This window comes from Molothrus aeneus, chromosome 1 (genome assembly GCF_037042795.1).
Source record: "Molothrus aeneus isolate 106 chromosome 1, BPBGC_Maene_1.0, whole genome shotgun sequence".
Taxonomy (NCBI): Eukaryota; Metazoa; Chordata; class Aves; order Passeriformes; family Icteridae; genus Molothrus; species Molothrus aeneus.
In genome coordinates, this window is record NC_089646.1 from 76,120,249 (window position 1) to 76,137,472 (window position 17,224).

A 17,224-nucleotide genomic window follows, 5' to 3' on the forward strand; every position below is an offset into this window, starting at 1 on the left:
TTTAGAAAAGTGGGCAGGCAACTCAGAAAATGTTTAAGATGTCATTAGGGCATGCAGAAAGAAAATTGGAAAGGTGAAGTAAAAAATAAAATTGACACAACCTGATTTGACCTTGTGAAGTTATGCAAATATTTAAGTATGTATTGAAGTCTTTTTAAAAATGAAAGTGGGTAAATGAATAAGATCAACACATTCAATTAAGAATTAAAAATAATAAACAGTGAAAGCCACTAATAGAAAGTGCTATATGCTTTAAAAACAGGCTCACAATTTCTCCATTGTAGCATATTCTGTAAGCATATGCTTTAAGTGCTGCAGTAATTCAGTGCTGAGCCACTTCAAAACCTTTTATAAAATTTTCTTTTATTTTTCCTGAAAAATTTATTGCAGCCAGAAGCTGTCCATCACTGCACAGATGCTTTTTTGGTCTGTTATTATGCAGAAAAACATTGAGAGATTTCTATATCAAAATTGATAAAAAATGAAGCCTTCCTGGACTACCTTTATTTTTGGTGGAAAATACATTTGATGAGAAATAATTGCACAGAGTAAACTGTTCCTTTTAGCACACTAAGTGTGTTGACAGATGCAGAAGGCCATACTCTACTTCAGGGGTGCCATTCTCTGCTTTGGAAATTGGTAAGAACAGCTACAGCTGGACAAGTTGCAGATCTTAAATAATCTTTTTTTCTGTTTTGGTTGCTCACTTTTTTTTTTCTTTTTTTGGGGGGTTTTTTTGGTTTTTTGTGGGGTTTTTTTGAGTTTTTTGGGTTTTTTTTTTGTTTTTTCTCTGTGCCATGATCCTATATAAGTCTGATTACTACTACTCTTGTGCTAATTACATGTATTAAAAATTTTCTTATGTTCTCTTAAATAAACTATCCAAATGCCATCTAGCACCACTGTGTGGTTAGTACTGTAATTATTTTTTTCTCTCAAAATAAAAAATAAGGGAAAATCATATCCCTAAAGAAAGGGGAGGGAAACTTGGCTTTAGGGTAGTGCTGTAGAAAGTTCTCTGTAGAGAGATAGAAATATTGCTATGTTAGGAATAGAATTATAATTCCCTCCCTTGTCTAGTGTTGTTTAATAAAATGTTTACGGCATTTGGTATTTAGATAGCATCTTCTATTGTACCTGAATCTTCAGCAAACTATGGTGGGTGTAAGCTATAAAAAAGGTGGTGACAGAAGGGGACATCTCCTTTATGCCAGAGTATAGTGACCTCAGATGCATCAGTCCCAGGCAAGGGACTGATTTTGAAATCTTTAATGAACAGGCACAATGGTAAAGGAAAATAGAAGGTTCCAACCTTCTCTGAAAGTTGTCACTAAATTTATTAAACCAAGGATGAGTTTATACAACAACTCCATTTTTGTGCAGAAGACTTTTAATTAGCTCAGGATGTGCTAATCCAGAAACTGAGAAGGGTTCAGATACTGAACTTGTTATGCTTGAAGACATTGCTTTACTAATTTGTGCAGTGTTTAATTAACACCTTGGAAAACAACTGTTTCTAAGCTCCACCTGTTGTGATCTTACACTGCTCCACTGCACTCGGTGAACTTCTCTACATGGTTCAGTGGAAGTTCAGAGGACAAACACATCTTAGTTTTCTCTAAGTCGTGCACCATGACCAAAACTTACTGATCAGATAGCAAAGCTGTGGCCCTGAAATCCCAGCATGGCATAGCATTACACAGTGAGAAACAGTAACTGTAGTGATGATAAAATAAAAGAAATTGTGGGACAATGAACAGAACCAGAAGCTGCAGGGAAGTATTAGGAATGTGTGCTTCCTTTTAACCTCAGGAGGCTTTTTAGAAGCCTTAAATGCAGTCAGTAAATAGTGCTTTGACTGTGGGCTAAGTTCAGTTGTGTTGCCCGTGGGACAGCCCATGTACCTAGCTCGGGGATGTTGCTGTAATCTAACAACATCTGGGATGTTGCTGTAATCTAAGAACAGTCTGAGAACACCTGTACCACACAAGAGTGAGCATAAGGCAGACTCCCAATGTCCTTCAGTGAAAACTGTGTTAAAGCTACTCCTTGCTTTACTACCAAAACTGTACAGACTTCTCATCCCACACCACCCCACCCATTCTTTCTCCAAAGGCAGGGAATTTCCTCTGCAAGTTTGAGCACAGACACTGTCTGCCTGTAATCATAACTCATGGGTTTGTGGGAGTGCAAATAGTGGTTGTGCATTTTGAGAAGGAAGAGCGGGTGGTATTAAGTCCTTCAGTATAGGCTGAAATTACTGATCTGTGTGCAGATACAATCACAAAGAACAACAGGAAAAGTAAGGAAGAGGAGACCTTCAGGCTTTGTGGATAGAGCTGTTTGGTTTGGTTTTCCCTGGAACAGGGAAAGACACCTTCAGAAATGGGTGAGACGCTTGAGAGCAGCAAACAACTGAATCCCTGACAATGGTCATCTTCTTGCCTTCTCCAGGTACAGATCAGACATATATTTTGCCCACTTGCCATCAAATCTTGAAATACTCACTACAAATCTTATTTTTTTTTACTGTGCATTCTCAACTCTAACTAATGAATGCTCCAGCTTGATCTAGAGCCTTTACTAAACCTGCTTTGTAATTAGCACTTTGTAATTAGCACCGCTTATTTCCTTATGCTATTTAGAATCCAGTGCAGAAGTCCAGTTACTGAAATTTAACTGCTCATATAGAAATTGTGTCAATGCACAACAAATTGTCTTATGCCAAAATTTAACAAAATGCATCAGTGCTTAACCCATTTGAAGGGGAAAGTGTTTTCAGCTTTTGAGGCCACCACATATGACCCAGAGCTATTCTGCAATTGCACAATGCTAGTATGAAGTCAAGCCTAAGTTATTATGCACTTCCTATCAACTTCCTATCAACCCAGTCTTACTTTCCATAACTATCCATATGTCCTGAGGCTTAAAATCTCATCCCAAAATACAGCTTTTCCATCATTGTAGGTGAAAGCCTCTATCAGAAACAATACTCTCTTATGTGAGACAGTATTTCTTATGTATGGATATCTGTGGATAAAAAGCAGAAATTTCTGGAATTTCCAGTCCTGCCTCTTTGTGAAGCAGAACAAACTGACAGGGTAATTCTTTTTTCACCCTTGTTGTGCTTATCATTAGAATTCATTATATCTTTCAGACCATTTTTTTGGTTCAGTTCTTGAAATATTTCTCTTTCCCACTATAGCATCATTTCTTAACTTCTGCCTTGAATGTGGAAAACAGCAATATTTCAAAATATGTTTATTTCTTATACAGAGCTGTTTTTGTGCTGTCCTAGTCATACTAAATAAGCCCATTCATGGTGCTTACAGAGTTGCAAGGTAAAGTGATTTGTCAGTATGCATTTGATTTGAGGATTTGTAGAATGGCTTTGCTGTGCACAGGTGTGTATATGCTGATAGCACTTTACTAGGCAGCTGTATAAAGCAGCTTGTAACCTCAACATAGGAAAAAGCAGATGAGGACAAGTTGAGGGGGCCAAATACATCTGTTCTGTCAGTGGTATATATAATATCAATTAGAAATACTCCAGTTATTGATTAGTTCACAGTTAATAAAGCATCACCTTACTATTGGCAAAAATACTGTTTACTGCAGCAAAAAAAAAAAAAATTGCAAAATAAAAGCCATATTCAAATTTACCACCTGCATGTAATTACTTTTATAGAAGGAATAAATATTTCTCTTGCCTATTAAAAATATATATAAAATAATTTCATTAAAATCTGATGAATTGAAAAAACATTTTAAGTGCCTTACAGGAGTGGTTTGGAGTTTTTTGTATGATTCAAGCATTCTACTGTGTTTGTCTCCTTAACAGCATTCCAGATTCAAAATAAAAGTGGGACTGAGCACCCTCAGACAGCTATTATATAACAGCAAAACACAGTGATGGAGTTCTTTTGTTTGTTTGTTTGTTATTTTTTTTTTCTGGTTTAGTAACAAAAACAGGTAAAATATTGTGTGGACTACTCATTAACTGGACAGATGTTAGTGATATCTACTAAAAATTAAAAATATAATAAAATGGTTTTTAAACATGTTTAAACCAAAAATCAAAAAATCCAAAGGGTTTTGCCTGAGACTTATGCAGACATTCAATTCTACTGTTTTCAGGCAGACTTTGAACAATTCAGAGCAATGCCTAAATCTTAAACTGTCAAAGCTATCTATATGACTTAACTGTTCAAATATGGGAAAACCAGAACTGATCAGGAGATCGTAGCATACAATCCCCATACACACAAGACAATAAAACCATACTCTTGTTACATGATACATGTTGTATAAAGTATTTTTCTATTTAAGTCCTAGGTTTACCACTTGCAACATTTCCCAACTCTCCATACATTTCAGCTGAGGTTTAGCCTCACTTAGGCTAAAGGTTAATTTCTGCTGTTTTGTGGGAGTCTGACACTGATTTCCTTCTCTCATGATGGCTCATCACTTTCAGCCTGTCTCTTCTTATTTTGACTGCCATCTGTGCTTTGCACTGGCTGCATAACCTCTAACTATATTTATCATCAGACCCATAGAAGGACAGAAAGACAGGATGAGTTCCTCTGAGGTTACAGTGGAAAAACATTATCTTTTCTTGGGATCATGCTGTCTTTTTAAAAATATACATTAGTATTTCCCCATAATGCTAGGGATAGAAAAATAATACAGCCATTTTCCTGCTCCCTGGGTACCTGTGCAGTGAAATATGCCAGTCTGAACATACCAATGGACAGAAGAACTGTTTGAAATCTTCCTGCTTTCTGCTCCCCTTGCGCCATGAAATGTTGTGACTGGGGGCTGCCATGCACCATGAACTGGTATAAGTGTTTTAAGAGTAATTTGGTGAAAGACAGCCTGCAAAGACTGCATGAATTATGGTTCTTTCCATTAATAATTCTCTTTGCAAATATACTGATGTAATACAGGAGCCAATACGAAAAGTTTTGATGCAATTTTGGTGGAAGGAAAGATATCTACAGGGTATTACCCAGAATTACTACCTATGTGGGAGCTTAGATTTCTTACTTTCTTTGTCTTAATCATTTATCTCTAGTTTAACCCCTACTTTTTCTTCTCCAGACTAAGTCCTTAAACTTCATATTTCTCCTCTTATTATGTTTTTTGAAAATGTGTTACCAATCGATATAAATATCTGGAGAAGAGTTGTCTTGGGTTTTTTGGTTTTTTGGGTTTTTTTTGGGTAAAATTATTTTGGCAATGCATAACAAGTGTGCATGAGTAGTATAGAAAATGAAAATATAGTGTGGCAGCATTTTAGATAATGGACCAACGTGTCACTTTTTAGTGAAGGCAACATCTTAGGGTTTCACCACTGGGACATGAGATCTACCAGACTTAATTTCATCTGTTTCTTCTCAGGCTCTGTTTCTTCTTCTTTCTGTCAGTCCAGACACAAAGGTACAGCACATACTGGCTTTTCTGGTAATTTTGTCTGTAGGAGGATGGTTGTGTTTGGTAGTGAATTACTTTCAAGTGTGATTATTTCTATGGCATTAAAATTTATATGGCTAATTTTAAGTCCCCAGCTCAAAGAAAAAAAAAGACTTAGCATCTAGTCTACTTAAATGAAAGAGTCTTTTATTAGGATTTATAATCATTATGGTTCAGCTAATGCAAGTCAAGGTAACTCAATTGATTTTAATGGAGCTATTTCAATTTACACCAGTCATCTGGCCAATTATGTCCTGTTGTGACAAGGACAGAAAACTGAAGAATTTAAATCTATCCTGGCTGTGACAACTGTCTGAAAACACTGGGGAAAAATAACAGACATTAAAATATTCTTGTTCATAGACATGTGAACGTGTGCTTTTTTTGTTCATTCCTGATAGCAAATTTCCAGCTTAACAATTATAGGCAGAAACCACTAGGTGCCAGTGTTACCCAGACATCAGGAAAAGGCTCTGTTAGAAACATTAAAAACAACATGAAAGCCAATGCAGATAAACCCTTTAAATGAAAATAAAGCTTCTGCATCTTTTCAACTAAATAAGACTGTATTGAGGGTTTTGAGATGATTACTTTTCTAGAAGCAAAGGCACTAAATTGATATGCGCTGACAGAAACCCACATCAAAACAACCTTATTTTGCAGGATACATTCTGTCAAAACTGCACACAACTACACAAAAGCTGCTGTGTCATCTTCAAGACCTTATGAATTACACCTAGAATCATAAGACAGGGCCAAAGTCTGCATTTTGCAAAGTACATGCAGATCAAACATATGGCATGAATAGCAGTTCACCGCTAAGATCGACGTTTTACAGGGAAGGCTTTTTTCAGATCAAGTTAGAACTCACATTCCAAGTTGTACCTGAAGTTTGGTTTGACTCATTAGTATATATCAGAATTTACATTTAGGCTCATCTTTATCACTGTCATGGTCTTCTGAAAGACTTTCCTGCTAAAAAAACCAGGAAATCTTCTATTTAAGGAGCTGGATCCGCTAGAGACAGCTGATTGCTGGTGCATGGGAGCTGCAAATGCAAATCTCTGACTAACCTTCACTCAGCTCATTTGCAAGAGATGAATCTCACTCATTTAACTTCAGACATCTACACTGTAACTGTTTACATCCATGCCAGTCATCCTGATTTTTTTGATGTAGAGAGGCAGTAATTTCCTGACTGTGATTCATCTGGCCTATTTCAAAATTCACCTTAGCATAAGATGAACTGCAAAACAAACTTAAATGATTGATTAGCTCAGGAGATGAATTTTACACAAAGGGCATCTTAAATTTTGTCAGATTAATCCAACCAAAGTGATTTTGCAATGTCGAATTTTTAGTCAAATCTAATGTTTTGCTTTTGTTCTTTCTACAGCCATTAGACTTTGAAACAAAGAAGGCATACACCTTTAAGGTGGAGGCCTCCAATCTCCATCTTGACCATCGATTTCATTCAGTGGGTCCATTCAAAGATACTGCCACTGTGAAGATAAATGTGTTGGACATGGATGAACCTCCAGTGTTCAGCAAGCCCATGTACACGATGGAAGTCTATGAGGATACACCTGTGGGGACCATTATAGGTGCAGTGACAGCACAAGACCTTGATGCTGGCAGCAGCTCAGTTAGGTAAGAGAGCTTTTCCTCCTTTAGTAACTCTCTGAAAACCCAGAGTGCTACTGACAGTTGGATGCACTGGCAAAGAACTTAGTATGAAGATATAAAATATACCTAGTCTGTCACTGTAACAGGTAACTGATGCTCTGAAAAAATATTGGAAGGAGATGCTCGTTTGGGTGAATTATCATAAAGTGCTCACAGCTTCTTATCATACTGATCATGTAAGGTAGCACACACTGACATGACTTCAGAGATGGCGTGCTAAGACTCAGGAATAGCATGGTGTCTGGGTGTCACAACCCACTGGTAGAGGATGTGATATTTGCTATAAATTGTCCTTCAGTGTGAACAAAGACACATGTCAGGGAACTCTCATGATATTATTGTACCATCAATATTAGTGTGACTCACAAGGTGTTGGCTAACAAGCCCTTAAATTCTTAAATGTTCTTCCACAAGAGTGATAACCCTTAATTTTGTACGATACACTTCAATAGGTTCTCAACTCCCACAACAAGCTCCTCAAACTGTGCTGGCTCACATGCCACAACACATCTCCAGAGAGACTGAGGGGGCCCAATCCCTGACTTTTATAGTTAACCTGGTCCACACCTCTTATGTAAAGTAGATTTTTCACACAGTTTTGTTAGCACATGCACAGACAGCATTTCTCCAGGAAATGAGTTGGCAGGTGGAAGCTGAGAATGAGTCTCAAGGTGGAGCAGGAAGTTGGCTGAGAACAGCTCAGCCCCACCTCTGCAGGATCCTCTCTGATCACACCTTTCCTGTAGCAATGCTCAGAAAGTTTGAGACAAAATGCGCTTAGGTCTGGTCCTCTACACTGGGTTTTCCACAAAAATATCTCCAAAGTACAGTAGTGAGAAAGAAGGTTTTACTTGCTATGTCTATATGAGTTAGACTCCTATGAGTGATGGAACTGCCCCTTTCACCACTTATTCTCTACATCTTGCAAAGAACAAATGCTCTCATAAACAATCATCGCATGTGTCTTGACTGATGATGTGGGGACATGATTGCTGACCAACATGGCTGTGTTCAGCACTAGGAAACTCCTGCCAGGCAAGCCTCTCATTTATTGCTGTAGCTTATTTTAATGAAATAAAAAGGAGAGGGGATCTGGTATACAAATGTAATATATTGATTTTGAGAACCTATTTACAGCCACATTAAAAAGATTAGTGAACCAAGTCATAAGGAAGCTCCTCAAAGCTTAGACACAGTCTAAGATGTAGGCAGTTGTTAACACATACTTCCAGTACCAATTTGTGCTGGGCCTACCTGACTTCAGGAAACATTTTTATCCCCAGATTTTCATAAGAAATTTTAAAGACCTAGTGCATGTCATCAGTCTTTAAATATTAATGTTTATCAAATGGGACTTTGACAGAACAGGAAAATGCCACTAGTGTCTCCCGAGTGCATGCATTTTCATGCATATTTGATTACAAATTGAATTTGGACTTTTTAAATCCATGTTTAATAATTATGTATATTTTGGCTCAGTACTTATACTCTCAAAACATACAATAAGCATGTTATTTGTAATCATATGCAAAAATTTAACATATAACAGTGACTGTTTAGCTCCTGCTTTGTCAAGTCACTGTTAATTTTTGCCTAAAACTATTCCTATTGTTGTTTGTTTCACTTTTTTTTAATATAATCTTCATTTTTTTAAATATAGAAATGCATTTGTCTATGAGTCTGTGACACATTCCATCTCTGACAAAGGATCAAAACTTTCACTAACAAAGACTCAAGTCTGAACCTTTTTCCCTGGTGGTAGCCCATGAAAATAGCCCCAGTGATGTCAATATTCTGTTTAAAACCATACTCTCTTGCAACCAGATAGAAAGCCTTTATTCACATTGTTGAGCAGTTTTTCATATGACAGTGGAATCATTTGGATGTATAACCAGTCTTCAGTGAGAGTTTTTTGTTTCACAAATGCTCCTAGGAGACTCAAGTGCTTTTTACTGATTCTGTATTTGCAACTACACAAGAAAAATAATTGTCTCTCGATGGTTTGTCCACGTACTGTGTTCACTGGAATATTGAATCCTAAGCCATTTTATAATGTCCATGTCTACGTTTTTTAGCCATGAACTCACTACTTAAGTGTCCAAATGTGCATCTACATTAATACATTAAGTTAATACCCCTACATTTTATGCTCTTCCTGGTGACCCCTTACACCAACAAGCTCCGTAAGTCTTCCCAGGGTCATGTTTATGAGTTGATTCAGCTGGTTCATGCCCACAGAAAAATGTGAACCATGTCCCAGAATGTTCTGGTGTTGTTCAGTGGTGTGACTTTTGGGCACATGTGCATCTACATGAGTTACATTCAGAGTCATATCTTCTACCTGTGCAGTGATGTCCTGCCCCAATACAGCAGCCCAGATGGGTTTGCCCCTGTGTTGCCACTTAGTCTTCTTCCATTGCTGCAACCACCACCTCAGGACATTGGGCTCCATCCAGGAGTCAGTGTAGAGGATAGAATACAGGCCATGTTTCTTATTCAGAAATCTCTAGGGCTAGTTGGATGGCTTTCACTTCTGCAGATAGGTTCTCTTCTCCCTCAGCAGTCATTGCGTAGGACTCCACACAGCAGCTTTCCACCTCCAATGGTTTCCTACCATGCAGAAAGATCCAGCAGTAAATAGACCATAGTCTCTTTTGTTTTGGGACAACTTGTTATATGATGGTGCTTCTTGGGCACTTTGAGCCACCTTCCTCCATATAGTCATTGGGTAAAGGGCATCCTCTGGATCTTTAGGGACTGTCTTGCGGTGATTTTATAATGATTCTTTATTTCATAATTGTCTGCTTATGCCCAGAAAGAGCTGCTTTTTTTTTTCCTTGAACTGTTCTTTTCTTTTTTTTTTTTCTTGAACTGTTTCTGCTCTTTTTTTTCTTTTTTTTTTTCCTTTTTTTCTGGCCCATGTGGGGAGCTGGTGGGGAGTCTGCCCCAAACTTGAGACCTCAAAGCAGCTAAACCAACACAAGAAAGGACACTTAAACCCACCAGCTTCTCCTTCTGCGAGGAAGAGAATAACATCAGAAAGATTCCAATCTATTCTGCCCGAGTAGCTATGCTATCTCCTGTTTCTCCCCTTCCCTGATACCATCTTTGCTTCATGGCTATGCTGTCTGGTGGGGGGTTGGGGTCAAGTTTTTGAAATTTCAGTATCTAGCATTTATTCAGTCCTTTTCTGTGCCTTGCAGGCACTTTTTTGGTATTTTTCTTTGTTAATAAACTGTTTCGTATTTTTTTTCACTTTGACCCACTAGGATTTATTTCTCTTATTGGCAAGTAGGATTATCAAAACCCTTTTCTTTAGAGAAAATTCTCATTACAGGGCATTTTCTCCTAAAATTTGTCCCTAAACCTAGACAGGGACATTATCACTTTTTACTGTACTATAAAGCACTTCCAGGACTTCTAATTCTCTCAAGTACTAGACACCTTCATGTGCAGTGCTCCACATTCTTGGGGAATTCACAAGGTCTTCCTCAAATGGATTTCATGCCCTCATGCTTTAGAGAGGCCATCTCTAAAGACTGCAAATTGCTCCTTCTTTTCCAATTCCTCCTTCAATTTCCCCATCTCTAGCAAGGGATTTTAGCTGTTGTGGCCTCATGACCTTCTATTGTTGACTGTCAGTCCTGTTATCTCAACATCACCTGGCTGGCAACTGTAGTCTTTCCACAAGTCTCAAAGTTCTGATGAGGTCAAGGAACAGGGAACTTCAGGTTCCTATTTGATTTGTCTCACTCCTTCAAATTTATTTGTTGAATGACCAGCTTTTTCATGTGACCTCTCCTCTCCTGATTGTCCTCCTTCTCCTCCTCCTTCTTTTCCTCTTTCTCCCTTTCTTATCAATTATATGGACCTGTAGCTTCCCTTATCTGTTATTTTGTTTTCGCTACTGCTGCTAGTACTGTAGTTGCTGTGGTTTGAGTCCCTGTGTCAGCCATAGTGTCCTCAAATGCAGTTTGGGTTCCTGCCTCAACTACAGTCCTCTGTGAGGACTGAACAGTGGCTTGGCACACACAAGTCCAGCCCCAGCACAGGGCAAGAAGCTGCTGGCTTTCACTGGGGTGGGCAAGGCACCCTTCCATCACTGATGGGTCAGTTTGCCAGGGTTGGTCACATGTTCAGGTGTAAAGTCACAGGTAACTGGAGGTAATAACCACCCTAGGAACCTGCCCAAATTCTTCCACACACCCTACCACCCAGGAACTGGATGCCTCAGGGCACATTTCAATATCTCCATACTTAAAGTTTGTTTTCTCTAGCACCAGGACGACACCAGATTCCACAAATCCCATAGCGTGGCAATAGTATTCCTTAATACTATTAACAGTATTAAGCAGCTTAAATAAGGATGAGCAATGTCCATGGGAGCCTGTATTATAAATCCATTCACATCAATTTTGGGCAGGGGGAGAGAGATATATTTCCTCATCATCCACAGAAGGTAGCTCCCCTTGCATAACAAGGCTGCCATGTCAGGGCAAAGCACAGAGCTATTGCTTGTGTTAACACATTCCCAGCAAACTCACCAAAACAGAGAGATAAGGAGCACAGCTGACAACCCCCATGTCCCACAAAGGACCTTGCTGCTAGATAACTGCTATTACTATAGCATGCAATATGGATAGATAGATAGATAGATAGATAGATAGATAGATAGATAGATAGATAGATGATAGATAGAAAGATGGATAGATAGATAGACAGTCAAAGAGAAAGAGAGAGATAGAACTGCCTTTGTCTTGCTCCATGGGCACTATAAAGGACCATGGTGGGTTGATCTTGGAGACATGCCACGTGCCCACCAAGCCACTTTATCACTCCCTTTCCAGCTGGACAGGGAGAGGAAATAAGACGGAAAACAACTTGATAAGGCAGTTTACTAAAGCAAAGAATGGAGCTTTGGGCATGCATAAGTGAAGAGAAAGTTAAAGGTTTATTCTCCACTTCCCATCAGCAAGGGGTGTTCAGCCACTTCCCAGGATGCAGGACTTCAACACACATGGTTTCTCTGGAAGGCAAACACTGTAAATGACAAATACCCTCCCTTGTTCCTCCTTTCTTTAGCTTTTATATGTAGGCTGATGTCATATGGTATGGTCTATCCCTTTTGTTAATTTAATTGGCTTAGTTGTGTCCCCTTCCAGGATTTTGGGAAATGTTGGAGACACTGAGTCGATGCTGTACCAGAGCTGTTCAACAGTAGACAAAACACTGGTGTGTTATCAACATCTTTCTAGGTACCAATGCAAAGCACAGCACTGTGAAGTCTGCTATTGGAAAATGAATTCCATCTCAACCAGACTCAATACACCAATATAGAAGTATTCAATATTCCATAAGTTCTATATGCTCTAAATGAAAAACAAACAAACAAACAAACAAAACCAACAAAGCAAGACTGCTAAGTTAAAAAAGTGTGAGTTTGAAGGTGCTAAATATGTTGGCAAGTTCTTATTGTATCTTAACCAATAACCTTATTGTATCTTATTGTATCTTAACCTCTGTTAGCTGCTTAAAATCTAGATGAAATCATAGAGCTAAAGAATGACATCATAAATTTCATCATATTGCAAAAGAGTCCAAGAAACTTCTGAGTAAATATGCACTCTAAACAAATGGGGAAAAGCAAGCCATGCTCTTTGAAGACACAGCCATACAAAGTACCAGATAGTACTGGTAGTACTACAACTACTGCTTGTAGTTTCTCTACAGATTCATTCATTTTCTGTGAAATGCTTTCCTGGAATGGTTTTCCCACTAAGAAGTCTGTAACAGAAAAAAGAAATAGTCAACATTCTGCCAAACATAAAGACTGGGATAAAATCTGCACTGCATGCAACAGAAAGCAAAACTCTAGAGAGCAATGCAAGCTAGAGCAGCTCGCATGAAAAGAAACAATATTTGTTCCAGCAACTAAATCCATGTTATCAGACAAAAATTTTATATCTGCTATGTTAGACACATCAGGAAGGGGGAGATAACTACTAAGGATGAAAACCGGATTCAGCTGTTAAAGAAAATATTTTGCTGGGGGACATTGAAAATGGCGAGGGTTATATTATTTTTCTCTTTTCTTCTGTTACTGGTATCAAAATTTTAGACAAGTCAGAAGCCTTAAAAGTTTTGTTTTGTAGGAAGGTATTTGCTAGAGATGTTGGAGTGCAAGGGCACAGAGCATACACTTAGTAATGAACAGGAAATTAAGCACAAGGAGAAAAAGAGCTGCAGGTATTCAACACCTGCAAGGGTGACTGGCTTTGCAGCTGTTTTGGAACATTACCCCAGTGCACCTAATTTTCAAACTGTGTTAAATCTGGAGCTTATGTGTCTCAAGTGATCTGTTTTGTCTATTCCCATTTCATCCATAGTGCTTCAAGAAACATGTTAAGATGAAGTCCTATGTACACTTCGGCCATTAAAAATCCCAAAACACTTGCAAAAACAGCTCTGATCTCATTTTCTTCTCAGACTCCTCTAGTTTATGACAGTTTGAAGATGACTGGGAGGAAAAAATAACTGCTCTCCTGTATTATGTTGCAAGGTCTGTAATTTGTAACTATGCAAGTTTTTTGTAAAGATCCTTATACTTCTGGAACAAGGGCTTTTAGGACTTCCTAAAAATCGCTGGTTTATGTCTCTATACAGCATGAATGTTATAGACAAAGCTGTCTAAGTAACAAGAAAGCAGAAATGGAGGGCAAGACTAAATTACCTGCAGTACCTCCTAGTGAGCTCTAACAGTGTGTGAGAAGTTCAACAACTTTGCACTGACACATCTGAAGTTGTCAGATTTCCATGAAGATGATCTTCCAGCATAAAGTATAAGAGGATTATTGTTGTCCCTGATGTGAATCCCAGACAACTCTAATTAATAATGGGTTTCATATTCTGTGCCAAAACACTGTCCTTCAGGTCTTCTCTGCTTGACTCATGAGTTTTGCCCTATGAACCAAAAGAACCACTCAAAGCAGGAAAGCTGTGGGGACTGTGCATTTTCTTGACCAAGTCCAGAGTCATGAAACCATGATTTTAAAGTAAAAAGTCATGTGTACTATCCATAGGTCAGTCCAGTCCTCAGTATCTCAGGGATAAGACTGTATTCCCTGCATCTGCTTTCAAAGGAAAACCCTTTTACTTTCTGAACTGGTTCACAATAGTCCATACACTTTTATGAATAGTTTCTGTTTTCCCAGAAAAAATACTTTGTCATGTTAAGATCAAGAAAATAAAGATTTCTTCCAGAATCCTAGAACACCATACCTAAATGTACAAGCACCAACAAGATGAATTAAAGTATGTAAGGCTTTGAGTTTTCAGTCCCATAATTCTTCCAACCTTTTTGTGCTTGCATTTTTTTAATTTACTTATTCTTCAAAAAGAAAAGTCCCATCCTGTGACATTAAAATGTATCTTACAGTTTCATACATATATAGAAAATCTGGGACATCTAGTTCCACCACCTCAAGTGTCTTCATTTAATAACAGATTAAGTGACAGTCATTTTTCTGTGTATGGTATCATGCTGGAGAGAAACAAGTCAGTTTTGTACAGATAAGAGATGTTGAGACTCATGAATTTTGGTTCCTTTTCAGCTGCTCTGGTGGTTCTGCACACTTCTTGCTCTGTTGCCTCCTGTCAGTTTCTGTTGCAATTTTAGCTATATTCCATCCTTTGCATTTTATCAAATCCCTGTCACACACCCCACTTTTAAAACCTCTAGTCCAAGTTCTAATTTATCCAAACTCATTAATTCAAATCCTGCAGAACTACTTCTCAGTTTCTGCTGCAGATGCCATGGTATGGTTTTCTGTCCTCCTACTAGCCCAGTGTTTTCTTATATCTCTTATGCTCTGTCTAACAGCATAGGAGTAGTCTCCTACTCCACAGTCTTTCTTTCTCCCATGGCTGGTTTCTGTATTTTTACTGCCTAACCATCTCCCATCAGCTTCATGGGTGTCCTGCTCTATCCTCTTCTTTTCTTCTGCTGAGGACAGGTACCTTTTTTGATTTCAGTGTCTTGATGTATTTATTTCACTTTGTTCGAGCTACTTTATCTTCTTTTGAAAACTACAGAAACCGTTTCCCTCCAACATTTTCTCTGAATCCCAAGGAATATCTTTAGCAATTATGTTTATTATCAACATGTTTCATGGGGTCTGTGGTTGGAGACATGGACAACACACCAAAGCTCCATGTGACAAACAGCCTCCAGTTTATTCCTCCAGCTCCTTTTATAGGAGCTCCAATCACGCATGTAATTGGTTGAGGCCTTAGCCCATCCAGCTCTCTGGCCAGTGATAGATCTGCATTTAGAACTGGATGACAGTGGCTGAGAGTCCCTGCGTAGACTGAATCCAACCTATCCTTGCTCACCCAGGGACTCCAGTGCCACAGTTCCCTCTTTCAGGTATATTATAAAATGTAATTGACGAGCCTAGTTGAAAAAGGCTTCTTCACTCAACAGGTAGCAATGTACCTTGTGTATCATTGGAGCTGGATGCTCACATCCAGAAGCTGTCAGTTAAAACTACCAACACTACAATCTTTTTAGGTTAGCATGTCAAAGGCTTAATGCTTAGATGTTACAACATTACAACTTAACACCACAAGCAGTAACAATTCAACTCAAAACCATTTCAATTAAAACCGTATATGTTTCTACCACCGATGTTCTCTAAATATTTGCATCTTGGAGCTTGAGCAAGTTGATGGACTGACTGCCCCCCCTGTTGACAACCTCTTGCCTCTGACAAGCCACTGGCTTGCCAGGTCATGCTGTGATTTTTATTGAAAAACATAAGAGAAACATGAAAATATGAGAACACTCAAGACCTTTGAGAGCAGTGTACATCCACCCCTCTTTTCCCCTTTTCTTTGTTTTAATAACCACAATAGGAACACAATGTGTGCCTTTGAGCAAAATCAGTAGGTGAAACTTACAATTGCCTGTATGCTTTACCATCACCCAGGGTTTGCCATTGCTGAGGGGCCTCTTTCTCCCAGTGAGGACTTGGAGGGCTTCTTCCAGATGAAGCCTCCATTTTTATCTCAAAGGAAAGCTTTTGCAAAGCAAATTTAGCTAGCACAGAAATAGCAGAAACGCACCTGGTTTTGATAACTTTCCCTGCCAGACAAAGCCATAGCCTAGCCAGGTCTATGACTTAGTCTGGAAGGGTCTGATGGAACACCTTTCACACCAGTCAAGGCCATAGCTTGGCCAGAGCTGAGACCTAGACTGGATGGGCTTCCCCATCATATCTTTGAAAGTAATCTCTCAGTAAAAACCCATAGAATAGTTGGCTTTGTTGCTAACTCTAGCTAAATTATGATATTATAAAAAACCTATAAAGACTATAATTAAGTGCTCATATAAACAAATCTCTTAAAAACTTATAAACAATTATAACTAAGTACACACACAAATGTCACCATTTGCCCTCTCATTACAAACAAACCAATTTAAAACTATAAACACAGATAATCTTTAGTACTACAAAACAGAGACAGCAAAAGTGAAATCACTTTGACATATGTTATATGAGTCAGTTTAACCTTAACATATGTAGATGTTGCAGTCTTCCCATTTGAGGAAGGAGCTATTAAACTAGCCTGACCATCTTTTTTATTTAGTATCAGCTTATTAGAATATGTAGAACATGTGTAGTATGAAAGACTTTGGTAGAGTTGAAGTAATAGTAGGCGTCTTTTACAGATTTTTGTGTCTCTTCCTCACTGTTTTTGCTGCCACTCCTCTGCAGAGAAAGGTTGGGAGAGGCTGTAGCAGAGGCCAGGACCCAACACCTTTGTGCTAGCGGTGTTTCATTGGGGCTCTCCCCTGTAGGGCAGCAGCAAGCAGGCTTGGCCATCAGAGGCTGAACTGGGATGGAGCCACACCTCCTGGAGACATGGCTATGCTCAGCAGAGGTGTTTCTTTGGAGCCAGCTCACTAGGTCTCAGGAGGGGGCAGTCCTGGCGTTTCAATGGTGATGAGAGGGGTGGGCTGCTCCAGCTTGCCACAGGCCTGTTGGGCCTCCTGCAGGGGCTTTTC

The 17,224-nt window shown here is 38.8% G+C and overlaps 1 protein-coding gene across 3 annotated transcripts in view; it reads left to right on the top strand.

Annotated features, from left to right (window-relative positions):
- LOC136562576 (cadherin-12) overlaps positions 1 to 17,224 on the top strand; it is a 527,265-nt gene that overhangs the window by 479,530 nt on the left and 30,511 nt on the right. For 2 of the 3 annotated variants that reach the window (XM_066559495.1, XM_066559505.1), the window contains exon 8: positions 6,869 to 7,122. In XM_066559495.1, coding sequence (XP_066415592.1) covers positions 6,869 to 7,122 — 254 coding nt within the window. Of the gene's footprint in view, positions 1 to 2,431; positions 2,455 to 6,868; positions 7,123 to 17,224 lie in introns of those variants that run through there. The other variant, XM_066559513.1, reaches the window with a different exon arrangement.